At 38.1% G+C, this 17957-nt stretch overlaps 1 protein-coding gene across 5 annotated transcripts in view; it reads right to left on the bottom strand.

Annotated features, from left to right (window-relative positions):
- The window catches only part of EYA4 (EYA transcriptional coactivator and phosphatase 4), a 44466-nt gene that overhangs the window by 12208 nt on the left and 14301 nt on the right, over positions 1–17957 (bottom strand). For 3 of the 5 annotated variants that reach the window (XM_057364345.1, XM_057364342.1, XM_057364343.1), the window contains 6 exons: positions 17699–17842; positions 16754–16833; positions 16188–16368; positions 10378–10514; positions 10032–10115; positions 1345–1434 (listed from right to left, as the gene is read on the bottom strand). In XM_057364345.1, coding sequence (XP_057220328.1) covers positions 1345–1434; positions 10032–10115; positions 10378–10514; positions 16188–16368; positions 16754–16833; positions 17699–17842 — 716 coding nt within the window. The remainder of the gene's footprint in view (positions 1–1344; positions 1435–10031; positions 10116–10377; positions 10515–16187; positions 16369–16753; positions 16834–17698; positions 17843–17957) is intronic. The other 2 variants (XM_057364344.1, XM_057364346.1) reach the window with 1 other exon arrangement.

Here is a 17957-nt window from a genome sequence, read left to right as displayed (position 1 = left end):
AACAGATTCTATGGCAACACAGAAGGGGAAAAGGTCTGCTAAAAAGAAATTTAAGAAATGCTTAAAAAAATTTATTTGGAATCTCTCCCTGGTACAGGGCACGAGAAGGAGAACATTCACTGAATGTACTTGCATTTTCRAGTGATGATTTACTAGAACTGCAAAAAAACACACACTGGGAAAGGCATGTCCAGGGCTTTTCTTTCCTACATTTCTGGTGCTTCAAGGAGGAAGTGCAGCTCAGGTGTGGGGGGGAGTAGATTCCAGTTTCTTTACTTAAGAAGAGCTAATAATAAATGTGATCTGCAAGGGATAACGAAGACAACCACAGACTGGTACCTTCTGCTTTTCTTACTGCCTATTTGATGAAGCAACAARAGGCAAAAACAACTTCCCAGTGAATGGAAAAAATTCACTTATCTTTAATATTCACTCACCAGAGATCTTTCTCTGGGATTCTAAACAAAGCATCAAAGTCTTGCAGCTGCCATTCATGGCAAATATCTGTCCATGGAGGGCAGTCTGAGTATGAAAGCAGCTGTTTTAACCAGCAGAAGGTCTGAAAAACCCCTAGGTTAATTTGAAAACTGGTTTTCACCCAATCTCTTGACACGCATGCTTGTAGACTGTCATTTCCATGTTAACAGATCCAGACTCTTAAGAAATAAATAAATAAAATAGAAATAAAAAGCCTGTGACAAGCTGACAATCTGGCTTCCCAGACCACTGTCCCAGCAAGAGTCCATGCACTTCTGACCTATCCACACAGGCCACTCCTTAGGGAGAGATCTCTCCCTTTTCTGACCAATCACCAAATCACATGCCCWGGGTATAACGTGACAATGTATGTGCTTGCTGGGTTACCTTGGGAAAAGACATCACAGATCAGAGCATCCAGCACAGTCCCAGCTCTCTGATGCTGGATTCTTTGACRTAAATGAAGAATATTCTACATTTGAACAAGTAACAGGGGCCTGTGGCCAAATGGCTACTTAGGTATGTCAAGAGAAGAACAGATGAGGGCACCCACTGAAAGCCAATATAGAAAACTTCAAGAGAAGACTGTGAGGCATGGACATTCGCCTTCTACATGAAAACCAAAAAGATGGCTACAGGATGAAGAAAGGAATGGGTAGTTTGCATATTCTCCCTCTCACTGAGTTTCACCAAAGGACTCTGGTGCCACAGCAAGTCAGGGCCACCTGGTAACCTCCCTCTGGTTAGAGTGTGACCAACCCAAAGACTACACAGGCAGAAAATTCACACACGATAAACACTAACACACAGCAAAGCCACTATGTTAAAAACCAGRAATACCAGTGCTTGCATTCTTTTGATTCTTACCTCTAAATCATTAAAAAATAAATGTGTGTCAGCAAGATTAAAAATCATTTCTTCCATTCGCAGTCCAAGGGTCACTGCCATGGGTGGATCCTTAAAAAACAAAAAACAAGGTTAACAATTTACATACCTCTAAGTTGTGTTAGAATTACTTCAAAAATTACTGTATACAAAGTGTTTTGAAAAATTAACACTGCAAGAAATTTCTCTGAAATACTTTTAGTATTAAGCTATTTTAATATAATGCTATAATAAGAGACTCCTGAACATCTGTGAGAAAATTCAGGGCACTGTGGATGCTGAAAAATCAAATTTTTTGGAAGTCAAGGAATTTGCAACGTGGCTGAACTGACAGRAAAAACTTGGTGGCCATAAACATAAACATGGACAAGTATAAAGAGGGCTGGGAGTAGGGAAGGCACTTTTCATAGAAGATATGTGTAGGAAAATTAGTACTGATGATGATGATGAAGACAGTGGTTATTATTATAAGAATACACTCAATTTTTAATCCCTAAGCATTTACAAAAACATGTAAGTAGCTGCACTGTAGATCTATGGGCAGAAAAAAGCTGGGTCATGGAACAGTAATTTTTCTGACCCCATGCACTGAGYCAGCAGCAGAGGTAGGGATGAAGGTCCTTCATGTGACACTCAGTGCACTGTACAATTTCTCTGACCTCTTGGCTTTTCCTCCCAATTTTGGGGCTCAYAGAAGTCCTCACCAGGGCCATGCTAAGATGGACTGGGAAATACAGTAGTCTGCCAAATGACTACTTTGTAAGCAATTATAATGCTGCGATAGGAAGGTATGAAGTAAGGGGCTTTTCCATTTCTAATGTCTCTTTGTAAGAACACAAAAGGTACTCTGAAACTATGCCCATTTTCCCAAACTGAATTTCCCTTTGGATAAATCATCACTGCCTTRTCAATGTTCAGAACTACATGGTTTCTTTTCCAGACATTTTTCCAATCCTGTAYGTAGCTTCAAACCTTGCGCTTGATCCTTCTCTGTCTCTGTATTTACCCTTTTTCCATGCAGGCACTCACTGATGAATTTCTGGTTTCTTCTTTATAATTTTATTGCAGGTACTCATTAAACAAAGTACACTCTATGGCTCAATCCTCCAGCTGGTCCACAGGAATGGGAAAGCATATGTAATTTTGTTTGTTTGCCACAAATTACCCCTTCATTCCTGATGAAACACGGGAGTCCTGTTCCTGGATAAGATTCATTCAAAATGCTGCATTTGTTCATAGGTCATCTTTCACACTATCAAATTGCTCTGCCTCATCAAGATACCACAAATCTACTGGACTGCAATAACACGGTCTGAGAGCATTAAGGATACAGCAAAGGTAAGGAAATTAATTTAACTTTTCGAGGTTTGCTGGGAGAAAGGTAAAGCAGATTTGTGTTACCTTACATTTGGTTTAGAATAACAGTCCCTGATGCATTACTGACACCTAGTAATGAGTTTGATTATTGCCTGTGAGGTTCCGTTAACTTTTTTATGCTTAACATTCTGCAGCAAATTTTTAAAACATGTGTGGTCCTCTTCTCACCAAAATATTTTTAAAAATATRTATTTCATCATTTAAAGTCTGATTGACACCAGCAAGYTTTCAGAAATCCCTTCTTAAATACCTTGAGATTTAAAGTCTAAAAGTTTACCAGTGTGTAGCAACAAAATCTCACAAAACCTCAAATGATCATTTGTTAGGATCAAAGGCTTCCCAGCCAGGCTCAGACACTCACTACTCCAGGGCTTTGCAATGACAGAATAAAAGATGGCTTCTGCACTCAAACACTTAATAACTAAGGTAAAATCTGAGAACACTGACATATTTTGACTCTTGCTCCTGAAAAAGTCATACTTGAAGGGGAGAACAGTGTTCAGGAARTTGTAATGATGCAAAGTTAGACCCAAATCTCTGGCAGTAAAAGGAAATATTTTTACGTTGACTCYTGAACTGGTCTAGACTACCTTTCAAAGGCAAAAAATGAATGCAGTGACCAGTAATAGAACTTCACCCCTTCTGTTTTCTGCAGTAATGTTCACTGGATTTGAAAGGTAACGGCCGAAGGCAGCCCCAAGTGCAGAGGTCAGTTCTCCAAGAGGATGATTAAGGAACACACATTAACAGATTAGCAAAACTCATGTGAAGCACTTAGAACACAAATCACCAAATACCCTGGACTTATGAGATTCCTCATGAAGCTGGAATGATTTTATCAAAATGTCATCACATATAAACACGTTTGTCTCCTCTTTCTTTTGCATTTCTTTTCTATGCACAGTAAATTAAATACTTTTTCTCTCTAGATACAACATAAGACAGTATTTGCAATACGCTTTTTTACCTCAATCCTATGAACACTAAGGCAAGTGCATAATTTCATGCACAGGTGGTAACTCATTATTATTTCTGTAAATTATTCACTGGAGTGCTTCCAAAACTGGAAGCTCAGATTTCTAATTCTCAGCCACTTCTTACCCGTCCTGGGTAGAAGCAGACTTGAATGTGGAAATTTGCTWTATGTTTTCCATTATAATCCAATTTGTTTTTACAGAAACTACCATCTATGTATCACATTTTCCTGCCTTGCCCAGTATAGCTGAAAGATGTTAATGTGACAAAGCTCTTMTGATTTTCTTTTTAATAGTATTTTTGTAAACAATTTAATAGTATATTTGAATATTGCTATTAAAATGATATTGCTTACATTCCTGTTTTGACAAAGACATGAGAAGGTAGGTACTGCATGTAAAATAAAATAGAGCAAAGCAAAGGGAATTCATTTCAACTCAGCATAAAATCATTCTGGGATCTCCCCTTAACAACTTCTGCTAAGGAGAGGTGCTGGAATTGAATTCTCAAGATATAAACAATTCTTCCCTTAATGAATTGGCCAAAACTTTGCACCGCAACTGTTGAACAAGAATTAAATACCATGTTCCATCCAGCTCTTGCCATGTTAAATTCTTTCCTTCACATACAAAAATAGACAAGAAAACAGATTTGTCAGGGTCTTGTGGTTTTGTAGTGTTTACACAATATGGAGGAGCATCACAACCACTGTTTTAGTGTCTTTCAGCCTGAAGCAGAAGTTACAGACTGATTGAAGTGGCACAAAGGACTGAGTGTTGAAAAGAAAGCAAGAAACTTGCAGCTGATAAAAGATTTTAGCACAGTAAATTGAAAAACTTAATAAGAGGCAGACGGAACTTCTGGCAAGACTGTGTTTTGTGCTACTCTGCACAAGCACACACAATAGAGGAAACAATAATTAAAAAAAAAAAAGTCTGCAAGTTTTCCCCAGATAAGTCACAGAACAAGAATAACTCTGGTCTGCAGAGGTATGATGTTAGCCAGATATCGTGAGCATGCAGAAGAATCAAGACCAGCTACAACACTTCTCGTACACCTAAATACAAATTTCTTCAGTTGCATTAGGATGAAGGCTCTGAACTGGAGCCAGACTGTCTGTCTGTGGACTTCTGTATCAGACTGGTCCATCCATTGGAATGCCTCCTGGGAGAATAGACAAAAATATCCTGGGAGGACCAATATTAAATGTTTTGATCAAGARGAAAAGTAACTGGAATAAAGCCCCAAAAGCTCAGTGTCCATTAGTGGGAGAAATCTATTTAACACTGTCTTGGAATGTCAGGTTTCAGCGCATGTTCAAAGTGCTTTCGTTTCTTGGGAAAAAAATGCAAACACCTGACTGATTTTAGTAAAACTTCAGAAAAAATAGATAAATACACTGCCAGGTAGATTCATTGTAACAGAAATCTGCATGCACTAAACCTTAAAAATAAGTAAGAAAACAAGCAAAATTTTAAGAAGTTATTTTCAATGGGTGGCCGTCCTGAACAGACTTAGAACAAAACTGATCTTGGAAAAAAGAGGAAATGCTCAAGTTAGGTACCAATATTTTAATTTAAAGACACTTCCCTGTATTATTTAGGAATCTCAGATTTAGGTTCAGCACTCACTCTCCAATAGGGGACACTTGTCCCAGGGGAGATTCACATGGGTGGCAATGGAGGAAGAGAAAACATCTCTCCTTCGTAACCACATCTGGCGGCTGATGAAGGAAAACTCACGTACTCCACAGGGAGTTTCTGTTCCACGCTCTCTAGAAGGCAGTAGGAAAATCAACTCAGAGGTCTCAGACAAGGAGGGAGTGAATGGAGAGGACAACTGGAGGTGACGAGAGATACACTATTAATACAGGCGGACAAGAGAGTATTTATGAGTGAATTTGGGAATGTCATCATGGGTGTTAATGGTGACAAAGTTTAATGACCAGGACAAGCAGACACTGAGTAGTAAAAAGCTTCTGAGCCCTTTCCAGAGAAGTGCACAAGGTTAATGGGGCTTTGCTTTCTGTTATCCTCAATGTTATAAAAAATGGCAAAATATGATCAAGTGTGGATTTGTTTTGATTTTTGCACTTGGAAATYACATTCTTCCCCTTCTAAGCTCCCAAAGGAATTTTATTCTTTTTTTAAACAGTTACACCTCGAGTCACAGCATTTCTCTGGGAATCCTTGCCTTCTGGATTGACCTGGGAGAAATGAATGAAATATAATTGCTTGGAGGCAGGCAAAACTCCAGCTTAAACATCCTTCAACCAGCAAGAATAACTGGAATGCAATGGAACAAAGAATACACAATGTTCACAGGGAATAAGTATGTACCTCATAAACTTTTAAGAGATGATGACATCTCCAGCATGTGTCCTGTCACATCAACAAATGCTCACTTAAGAGCTCAGCATTGTAGAAAACCRTATCTGTCAACTGGTGCTCAGCTGACAAAGCATCATCATCCTTACAAGTCATAATATAACAGCTCCAAAGCCAATGTCTGCAATTTGCTACTGCAAAAAGTAATTAAAAATAGAAGTGCACTGGTTTTATGAAATACAAGGCAGATGAGTAAATGAGCTGCAGAGTGAGAGCTGCTCTTACTGCTGGGAGGCAGGACAGTTTCCCTGAAAATTAACATAGCTGTACTGTAGTTTTTATTCTCTTTCTATGTTAGTCCAATAAAATAACCAATATTAAAAAAAAAAAAAAAAAAAAAAAAAAAAAAAAAAAAAGACAGAGAGAAACAGCCACAGGTAGAAAACAGCAGAGCATGGAATAGTCTTCCGGGAAAGCTTTATATTTGAAATGTAAAAGTGATATACTGGCCAACCTTTGGCCAAATCTCTCCCAGTTCAGTTGGGTTTAAAGTTATACTCTACTGGTGCCCAGACAAGCAGAACCAATTCCATTTTTAAATGAGATGTTTACAGCTGCATCCTTCAGCAAATCATTATTTTGATATGGTTATTACAAAATTTTGACATCAAAAAATTATCCTAGGAAATTATGACATCAAGTAATTATCATGCCATGCAAAGTGCTGAACAAGTATATACCAAGGAGAGTGACCATTCTCAACYTCACAAATCCTCAGACTAAGTCAGAAATCTGCTGCTGTCTTGACAAATATGCAACCTGAAATTTGCCTACTGGATCCAGGCCTTCCCAAATAATCTCTGCCAATAAAAGCCCTCATTGCCTATGGAGATGTTGGTTTGACTTTCCTATTTATCTTCTATTTCAGCCACTTGTTAAACTGTAGAAATATTTTGAAAGTGTTTATTTCCAGATACAACAGCAGCTCTCAAGTGCTCCCACACTCACACGTGGATCCCTGTGCCAGGCAATAATATGCTGCACCTCCTCTCACAGCATCCCTGTGCAGCCTGAATTGCAGCAGAACAGMGAGATTAAAAGTCTAATTTCTGAATTTTTTTTTCACCTGGTACTGAAAGAAACAGGAAAAAGAGCTGGATAAAACGAGGAATTAATGTTTGCATGTCAATGAGAAGATGGGAAAGAACTGAAGGTGAATATCCTTGCCTGTCTATATATTCCCACCAGCTATAAACTCAGCATCTTCTTGTATGTATGAACACACTTCATATAAGAAGTTGCCTTCCCTTAAATCAGTTCTCATTTAGAACACTATTCTCRTTTACAAAATTTAAATACAGGAAAAAAATCTGCTTGTCCCGCAAGTTTGGGGTTTTATTTCGGGGTGGTTTCTTTTTACTGTGAGTAGACTGATTATGTTATACAAAATGGGCTCATGAAAGATAGGTAGAAGAACGTGGTATGCACAGCTGAGCATCTGCGTGACATTAGGTGCCTTTATTTTTTAAAATCAGATAGTAAATCATCACAATTAAATAATTTACACTATTTTACACTACCCCATTTCTTTTTGCGTTTTTAAGCAACCATTTTATACCACCATTCCAAGATAAACAGCTGTCTCAATAATTTTGAAAGACCTGTGGGCCAACAAGACTTCTGATGACAACCTCACAGCTCCTGGAGTACTTAGTCTCACAGCAACTAAATTCCGGTAACAATCCAATCTTTAGCCTGGATTAAGACTTTGTACAGAGATGCAAATCATATGCAGAAAAGATAAGGACCATATGTGCTAAATATGGCAGGCACCAGAGTCTGAGTGAAATCTCTCTGTGGGATCTTTCCCTTCTCCCATTTGTAACCTCTTAGGTACTTTGGCTCAGACACATCCCACCTAAAATTTAGGCAACACTGCAATGACATGTAAAAGATAAAGCCCTACCCATGATAAGCTCTTCCTGTATTCCCTTTCCTACTGCTCTAGCCTCCTTGCAGCCAACAGTATCTATATTTGACTTTCACTGGTAATAACTCATCACACAAGTTCTGTGTAAATATGGCAATGGCAGTCACTGCAGGAAGGAAAAAGTCTACTGCTTTTATTCTACAGGGTCTGGAACACCTTTCCCTACTTGTGTGGATGCAACCTATCAATACCCCAAAAAAAAAAAAAAATTAAAAAAGGATTTTACTCAGCAATTCTGCAAATCTGCACCTTTTGCTTCATAGTTGTCCATGACATTTGTTTAGCAACGCTGATCTCAGCAGTATAACTACATTAATTTCACTAACTCTTGAGACACTTTTGGTTTATATAAGACTTTATCTGCTGTCAGTACTGCTGTCTGTTAATATGCCATTACTAATATACCAAGAGGAATTACATTTCTGTTGCTCTTTCCAAGACAGTTTTCAAAGTTATCCACAGATGTTTTGTGAGCTACAAAATGTGCTCTGATTTTTAAAACTATGTGTTAAAGTTGATTTAGGAAACATCCTAGGGGCACATTCAAAAAAGGATGAAAGGAATTACTTTATCACTGGGACAATTCAGCAAGTCCTGTGGTCGTCTACTTTTGAGTCAAAGTGATTCAAAAGTTCATGTTCAGCTAGGCTTCTCTCTTGTTTTGATAACTATTAGTTRGAAATGGTTCTGACAAAGTCACTGTTGTTACAATGCCTGAAAAACAGCAGAAGAGGATTTTTGGACCGAATACTGAAATGTGCACAGATCTGGCTCTGTGAAGCTGCAAAGCAAGGAAGGCTGTTTTTCACAAGACATGAGTAACTATCCTTATCTTAGCATTCCAAAAATTCAGATTTTGCTCTTGGCCTGTGACTTTTCCTGTTACCTTTCTCTTTTAATAAMCACAAAAGGTTGATCACATGGAAGACTAGCCCATCTCTGCTTATGRTTCTGGCTTTGGACACTTCTAACCCACTGGTTGGGGAGTGAGTTCTGAAAAGCGCTTCTGTAATGTACTGTTTCTCACATMCTTTTCTGAAGCATCTGATTCTGGCTGGAATAAAGATGCTGAAAACATGCTAAACAAGCCCTTTACCTGATACAGTACGGACATAGTTATGTTCTTAAAAATAAATAAATTTCCATTAATTTCATTTGACTAGCACAGCACAGAGAAAATTATGTATGTACATACAAACATTCYCCTTGTCCATTTTCCTTCTTCCACATATTTGATTTTTTGTTTTATCCAGGCCTTCAGCTCCACCCCTCCCATCAGTCTGCTCCTGTTGCTACTCACCAGCCCCTTCTCAGCTGGTCCAAGCAGTCATTCCCTGGACTGCCACCAGCCCAGTGGGCTCCTCAAGTTCCTGCTCCTGCAGTCTGACACTGCCTCTCTTTCCCTCCCTCACTCTTCCTCCTGCTCTCCCACTCGCTGTTCTGTGACCCTGAACTCCTTTTGGACTCATGGGAGGGGAGAGCATGCTTAAAACTGCTTGGGAGAGGGTTTTACTCCCCAGCATTACTCACACCAGAGCCAGCCAAGGGAACCAMAAATTCAATGAAAAAGGTGGGGAGTCAAGGAATAACATCTGCAGCTGGCACTGAAATAGGTCAGACTCTTACTCATCCTATTCATAAATTTCCTGGCAAATTCACCCACCAACCCAGTTTCTTATTTCTTCCTCTACTATTCCAGACACCGTGAGTTATTTCCATTTGTGCACTTCATCTGTTATCTCCCTGCAACATCTCTTCCAACACAYGTCAAGAACCTCATCCTTGCTCCTCTATAAATTCTCCTCTCATTTGCAGCAACTTCCTTGTGTATTGTGCTTAGGGTCTGTGTCTCATTTCTCTCCTTGACTTCATCATGTTAACCCTCAGAAAAWGGGGTTTGCTTTCCCCCTAACTTCACCCAAGCCATAAAGAACATAGAGGTGAAAAACATGGACATAGCTCTGTACAGTGAATTGACACAAAATCCACAGCTCACATACCTTGCCATACTTCTGTGCATAGGATCCTGTGAGCAGCGAATGAAAAACTATGATTGTTTCATCCAAATCCCAAACAAACACACGCTGAAAACAAAATTGGGGAAAATATTATTGAACAAATAATATCACAGTCCCACCACCACACCACTCAGAGAGGCTAAAAGTCAACTGAGTGTCAAAAGTTTAACCAAGTACCTATTAACTGAGCAGGTTTTCCACTTAGTAAAACTGAGTCCATGATGTCTTCTCAAATGTTTTAAGTTATTTTCACAGCTGTAGTATTTAGAATTTRCTCTTCAGAAGAAGAAACCTCCACATTAACATTCATCAATTACCACAGACATACCTCCAAGTCACTGTCCGGAGGGGGTGATGGATTATTCTTCCGCCCTCTACCCCGGGACTTTGACCCAGAACTCCTACATGTTCTCTCATCAAGATCTTTGATTGGCGTGGAAGGGCTCTGCACTGTGTCAAACTCCCCTGTAAAGTCAACCATTCATGTCAAAATTAGTGCTGGATTTTTAAATAATCAACTTTTTTTTTTTTTCCTCAAAGCTAGACATGTCTATATGCAAACACAGTGACAAAAGACACGTAAAAAGTTGCAKAAAAAGAATGATAATGTGGCTTAAGTAGATGGAATCAGCAGATGCCACATAAACTTCTGACTTTACCAATGAAACACTATATAAGCCTTCGCAGAATAAGAGAAAGATTAAAATGACACATATGCATGTGCAGATACACAAACACACATGAGCCCAGGCAAATATCAGTGTACCCAAGGAAGATGTATTTTAGAAGTCACACTAATGGTTTCTCACATCATGAAGTGCCTTTTAGTTAAAGTATTTAAATTATATAAATTTTCCAAGTTTTCAGTTCAGCTAGACTTGTTTCCAAGTCCTGCATTACATTCACTAGAACAGTTTGGAACTCATCCACGCCCCAGAACAGCCAGGCAGCTCCCAGCTCCATCTCCTCCTCCCATTCAACCGGCTCTTTAGCAAAGTTCACCTTTTTCCTTCACCTTACTTCAGCCTATAAATTGGCAGAGGAAAGTCTTAAAATTAAATGTAATATTCCAGTTGTCTTCTGGAAGAAGACAGAGTTGTACTTACTGCACTCTGATCATCTTTCTCTCARTATGAGGCACTGTGGGCTGTCACAGAGATGTTTCGAAAGGGCTTTCAACCTGGTTTGGCGTAACTGGTCTTAACCACACTCCAGGCTATCTCTGACTTAACCATTTAATTAATTTTCTCTCTGGTGGTGAGACAGGGCTTTAGAGGTGATCAGAAACCAGCAGYTGTGTAAGACAGACTGATGGATGGAAGAAAGTATCTCCAGGGAAGATGGTGTGGAACTTCTCTTTATGAATTAATGCAACAGCTCAGAAAACGGGAAACGTAATTTTCTTCATAACAGAGTACCCTTTCAAAACTAGCAATCAATGCAGACAGGCTAGGCTCCTGAGTGCTAAATGACAAAAAAACCCTCCTTCATTATTTATCTTATAAATGATGATTTGATTTTTCTCCACTAAGGAGGAAAGGGTACAGCTTTGATCTGACATSCACTACAGACTTTGATTCGAGGGAGTCCTTGAGCTGCCTGCAATTGAGCATTTCTGCATCACCGGTAATATTTGTTAAAAGTGCTCATGATGGCACATCTGCAGRGCAAATTAACACTCAGTACAAACATTTCCCAAAAATCATCTATGATGTATCTGATTTGGAGCTGGAATCAGACTTCTTTTTCATTTTTACTAGAGAGCATCACTGAGTCTCCAGCAGATGAAGGAGACTGATTTTTCTATTCTATTTTTCTATTCTGTTCTGAACTTGCACCTCTGGAARAATGCATAGTTTGGGTCCCTGAGTAGAGGAGAGATATTGTCAGACTRGAGTTAGTCCAGTGAGGGTGACCATGAGAGATAAGGAGCTGCGTTTGTAATAAAGGAGTCTGAGTAACTTTTCATAGAGGAATGCAGAGAAAGGACAAGACACACCGACAGAGATCTGTACAGGATGGAGAGAGAGACAGTTCTTGTTGACTAATCATTTCTATTCCCAGCATGGTGTTGATGTCAGCAAGGTCACTGCAGGCAGTGAAGCAATCAATAAGGATCACATTATCTTAGCTCTTTCCCCATAAGAACAGAAAAATACACTTTGGTAATGTACAAAGGTACAAAAAGCATCCAAATGGGAATCCTTGTGCAGCAAAAACCTACACTGGCTTTAAAAGAAGAGTGTTTAAGAGTTCTGTATAAAAATATAGTTTCCTAGATTTTTCTGACAGAATGGAAAAAATGTCCCAAACCAAACCCCCTGAAATGAAAAGGCAAAAACTTAAGTAAGTGAAGATGAATGTTTACATTCTTCCATAAAAGTCTTCTTATTTATAACATTTCAACACATTACAACAAAATCAAGACTCATTTCTGCAGTAATGTATTAAAACATCTGTTCTCAATGACTGTGTTTATTCTAATCTACCAAAAAAAAAAAAAAATCCCTGTTCTAAATCTTGTCTGAAAGTATCCAACAACTGAAGTAAATAACTCCAAYTTTCATTTAGTATTAGCCATTACCAGTTGCTCCAGGCTTCTGCTTGGGTCAATGTCGTACATGATTGCATAATTATCTATTAATCAGTACTGTAAYTAATCACTGTTCCTTGTAAAATCTAGATATTGAAAGCCAACTTTATTTCATTACACTAATCTCTAAATCAGAATGAGCAGCTGTCTCTTACTTGAATGCAAGGTATGCATCTATTTTAGAACTGCACAAGTCAGTAGTGCTTGGTTTTTTTTAAACAACTGTAGGCTGAATTGCTTGATTTGCTTTTTACCGACAGTCGTCTAAAGGAAAAACTGTACTTATCTTATGTTTGCTTTAGAAATGAGGTCAATGCTGATAAAATGAAAACTTATTAAAAATTCAGCCCTGCAACATAAAAGAATATGAGAAATTCTAGTACCGAAGAGTGTTGAAAAAATTACCATCATGAAGAGCTCCTACTACAGCTCATATTAAACASAATTTTTTATTACAATGTTTGAAATTCTTTAGCTTTTTCAACGTTCAACAAATGCCTGATAAATACGCCTCATCACCTCTTTTCACTGGGACTATGAGCAGCACCAGAGATCCACGAAAAGAGGAGAAAAATGTTGAAGCCAGAATAAGGAATGACTGCTTCATCACAGATGTTCTCACACATACTCATACASCTTGAATGAGTCCAATATGAAGCCTTTTGTTCTGTGGAGATCTTGCGGCAGCTGCAGTTAGAGGACAGGGAATTACAGCACCACATTACAAATGGAGGTRGGTGGTCTTTTGTATCCAGGATGTTGTTCCCCACCTCTCGTTTGGTGATGTGAACAACTCCTCCTCCTTGACAAAGCACAGTTCTACCACTTAAGCAGGAGAAAAGTTTTTGCAGTCTGAATATAAACCTAATGCCATCTCCCAGAGAAGCTGCAAAGCATGACTTCATTGTCAGTCCCAAATTAAGCTTTGCTGAATCCCAAAAATGGAATGGGAGCTTGTATCCTATGGTGATTTGCCTTCCCTGACCCTGGAAGTGTGAAAGCAAGGTGCCTTCACATGAAGCTTTTATCCAGGTCTATGTCTTCTGCTGGAGTTTTAATATATATTTAATAAACTACTCATTTGTCCTATATTAAATGTACACACATGTCCATTAAATATACTCAGGCATACTTATCTCCTGAGACCTCACCTCCCGATCCATCTGAGTTATCCCTATTTGAGATGAAGTGCCCTAGGAGACACATCTTTGTGTCACAAATACTCTGTGGTAACAAGTGCATTTTGAAAAATCTCAGTAAAAGGCAGGCACAATGTAAGCTCAGAAGAGAAATCCATGGTTTAAGAAACTGAGCATTGCACAGATGTGGAATGGATGAATTTCTGAGCCCCTTCATACTTTCCTTATGGACTGACTTTTGTTATGTACCCTTACCAGACGGAGCAGCCAGAAGACAGTTTCAACATTACAAACCTGCTTTTTTTTTCTGATTTGTAGTGTGTTACTGCTTGTCATGAATAGCAGAAAGAGTGAAGTTCATTTCAATTTTCATCTCATTTTCTTTACAGAATCAATAAATAAAATTATAGCTGGTATTACCTCTYGATCTGATGGGAATTTATTAGGAAAACAATAAATCCTGTATGTGTGGAGAGCACTAGAGGCTTTGATTAGATAYTTGAATTAAGTGCTAGTAGAGATGCCAGAAGAATGAAGTGCCTTGCTGTGTTTAGTCTTGGGTTTTCACAGGAGTAAGTCTTGAGGACTTGTTTGACAGCAAGTGAACAYGATGAGTGCTAAAGATCTGCAGCAYGATCTACGATATCTGAAATGATCTCCAAGACACTGCCCATCACCAATGGAAATTTATTTTTACAGTGGCACAGAAGAGCACAGGCATGTCATGTATTTGCAAAGTGGGCGTTCCACTCTCAGCAGAGGGTCGCATGATCACTGCGACACTTCACAGAAATAAGGAGCACATGAGGGCGGATTTGTTAAATTCAGATGCACAGGCTACTTAACAAGAGAACCAGTTCATATGCTTAAATAATCTACAACCAAKAAAATCCATTACTGTTTCACAGTACCTTCAGTACTTTTTCAATGTGTTCAAATTATTTAAGATTCCTTTTTGTTTGCCAATTCTATTCAATACTAATGGCATTTGAAATACATTTTACATTTACACAGCATTTCTAAGAAACGCAGATACACAGGGGAGAGACAACATGGGAAACTCAGATTTTCTCAAATAAGAATGTGAAGGAAAAACAAAGCAGCAAGGAAAAGTACACAGGACATACACAGTTATCACAAAATAACTTGTAACTTGTAAGTATGCTCCAAACTCTTTAAAAAATATTTTACATATGATTTGTGTCTGTTATAGATATCCTCCACCTGTTGAAATTTCACTTGATTTCACATTACCTTTAGGTTCTTCTTCSTAAATTTACATTCTGAGCCATCAAAAATCAAGGGAATGTGTATCCCCCGTTGCCATTCCATACCCTATCCTGATCCATACCATCCCATACCACACCCCAGACAGAAACACACAAACATGCACACTGTTACACTTTAAAAATCAGCCTCAGGAAAACATCTGGGCAGAAAAAACTGCAATTGATTTAATTAAAATTCCAGCATCTTTTTGCAAATTTAAGCAGTTCATATTATGTATGAGTCCTTGTTTACATTTTTCTACTACAGGAAAGTATTACCTTCCCTTTGTACAAATTCATTGCAATAACACACACATCTTAATACTGCATTTTTCAGTAAGATGGCACAGTCGTTAGGAAGATTTATGCAATGAGCTGATTTTGTGACTAAGGCACAAATTCCTCCCCTATTCAGAGCCTAACCCAAAAGCCAGTTTGTTGGTCTTTTTAGGAATGCTCATGGCCCACGCTGCCTGAGCAAAGCCATTGTCCCTGAAAGAGACTGCTCTGAGTGCTGAAGGAAAGTAAAGAGTGGCCATCACCCTCCAGAGGCATCCTAGGAACACAAATAACAGGCTACTGTGCTCTGGTGGCTGTGCACAAGAGGGCAGGGCTGGGCAGGCAAAGGGAGCCTCCTCATGCCTCCTGAAAATGCTCTTTTTGCAAATCTGACTACTTCGATGCATTTTTCTTAATGGTGATAATAAGCAATTTCTCTATTCTTAGTTACCTAATTTAGTGAATTAGCAAGCATGGCTTGTGCACATTTGAACAGAGCCCATGTGCTCTTGCTACCATGCCCAGGGCATAATTAAATGAAAAATGGCATCTTGTTTTAAATTCTTTACAGCAATRAATTTAATTTCTTTACAGTAAATTCTTTACTTCAGAATGTGTAGGTGAAAACAGGAATGCTCCAGTGATACTGACAACCATCTCAGTCTGTAAAAAGCTTAATTTAATTAGCAAACAAACTGGACAGGTTTTCCAACTAAACAGTAAAAAAGCTTATTCTGGGTGGTCTACACGATGAAGTTTTCTGGAAAGCACAAATTTAAAACATCAGTGTCAATGCAAGCTAAATATAGAAATCTCGTATTTATACTAACAGAGAGAAAAATAGAAAAATKGTTTTCACCTGAATGTAGATCTGTACCTGGTTGACTAGTCAAGCCAGGGAGSGAGTCCTGCAACTGGTAGGTTGATGATGATGAAGTGCCATCAGCCGTGTTGTTTGAGGTCATATATGCACCATATGTTGATGCTGAGTAATACTGTGCATATTGATTTTGGCCAAAAGCWGTGTATGATGGATAATCCTGAAACAAATGCAGCAGAACACTCAATTATGTACAGTAATGAGTGATCTTTTTTCCCATTAAATATTTCTAAGTGTACATTCATATGACTTTTGCTAGTGTTTTGAAGGCTTGGTCTAGCTTTTTTTTTTTTCCTTTAAGAATATTCAATGTTTTTTCAATTTAAAGTTATTTAATAAAATACTACAGGGAAGCTGCTGAAATATTTAAGTGTTAAAATATGTAACTAGGCTTCCAGTAGGATTTAGATAATTTTCCACAGAAAACAGCATTGAACCATAGTGATTTTCATTCAACATAATAGAGCTAAATTAAAATAACATGCTATCACTGGAGTTATACTAGTCCTTTTGTAACTGGCAAATAAAAATGGCAATATTCATACCTGTTGTGAACTACTGAAGTTTGTAGAATTTGAAACAGAATTGTTTGAATAAATAGTGGATGATGGTGTAAAACTAGAACCTAAAATTAAAAAAATACAATTMACTGTGAGAACTTGTTTGTGAATCAAAATAAAATTCTAATTAGAAGACTCCACGTTGAGAGCTAGATGAAACAGAGCAAAAAAAAAAATTTTCTGTTAGACATATAAAACATTGTAATGAAAGTTTAAAATAAATTAAATTCTACTTCCACGCATACAGTCATACATTCCTCTTCACACCATGCAAGCAAGCTACCAGCAGTAAGTAATCTCACCGATTTAGAAAGCATTTTTTCAGTTTATTGCAGTYGCACCTCTTCTCAAAGACTGTTTTTCTCTTTTGCCTTCATTTCTAACACTTTAGTGTTACGYTTTCGAAACAAAAACCTTTCCAAAAGGCTATATCTTGGTGGTTTTAATCAATCTGTAATGAGGCATGTCCTTGTTTCCAGGATAAACCAGATGATTCATATTGCAATTTGTAATATGCAGAAGATWAACTATTGTATAAGACACTTTAAAATTATCCAAATAAAATAGGTTACCAATGACCAAAAGGGTAATAAATGAATTACTAACTCAATAGTAAGTTAAACAATAAATATCAATTAAGGAGAAATTCTTAAAAAAATTATGTTMATCCAAAGAGAAACAAGTATCAAATTACATCATACACAGAAACATGAAAACAAGGAAAAGAGACTTGTATATGTTAATAAATACAACAAATGCTTCCAGTTGTGCTATATGAGTTCACTCCACTAAAAAATCCCAAAGAAGGTGCAAATAGGAACTGCATTCCATGACCAGATCTAAAGCAACAGATGATAAAAATGAACACACATATGCCTATCAGCACTGGAATGAAATATTTAGCTTAAAATTTTAGAGGTGGCTACTCACCTGGCATCTGGTAAGAGTAGGGTGTTTGGCCTGGCTGTGGGGTGGAAAACCCTGGGCTGTAACTGAGGCACCCGCTCTGCAGTGGAGATTGGGTCTGCGAGAGCCCACTTTCCGTCTTGATGCCTGGCAACATTACACCCAAATCTGTATAAGAAATTAATTTTCAACTGATTCTTTAAAATATTTTGTTACAGTTGGGAAAACAAAAGAGAAAGCAAAAAAGCATTCCACTCGGCATTGCTTTTAGTTCTACGTAAAG

Source organism: Malurus melanocephalus, unplaced genomic scaffold, assembly GCF_030028575.1.
Source record: "Malurus melanocephalus ecotype Western Australia unplaced genomic scaffold, MMel_1.1 scaffold_38, whole genome shotgun sequence".
Classification (NCBI taxonomy): domain Eukaryota; kingdom Metazoa; phylum Chordata; class Aves; order Passeriformes; family Maluridae; genus Malurus; species Malurus melanocephalus.
This window is presented reverse-complemented; position numbering and strand designations above follow the sequence as displayed.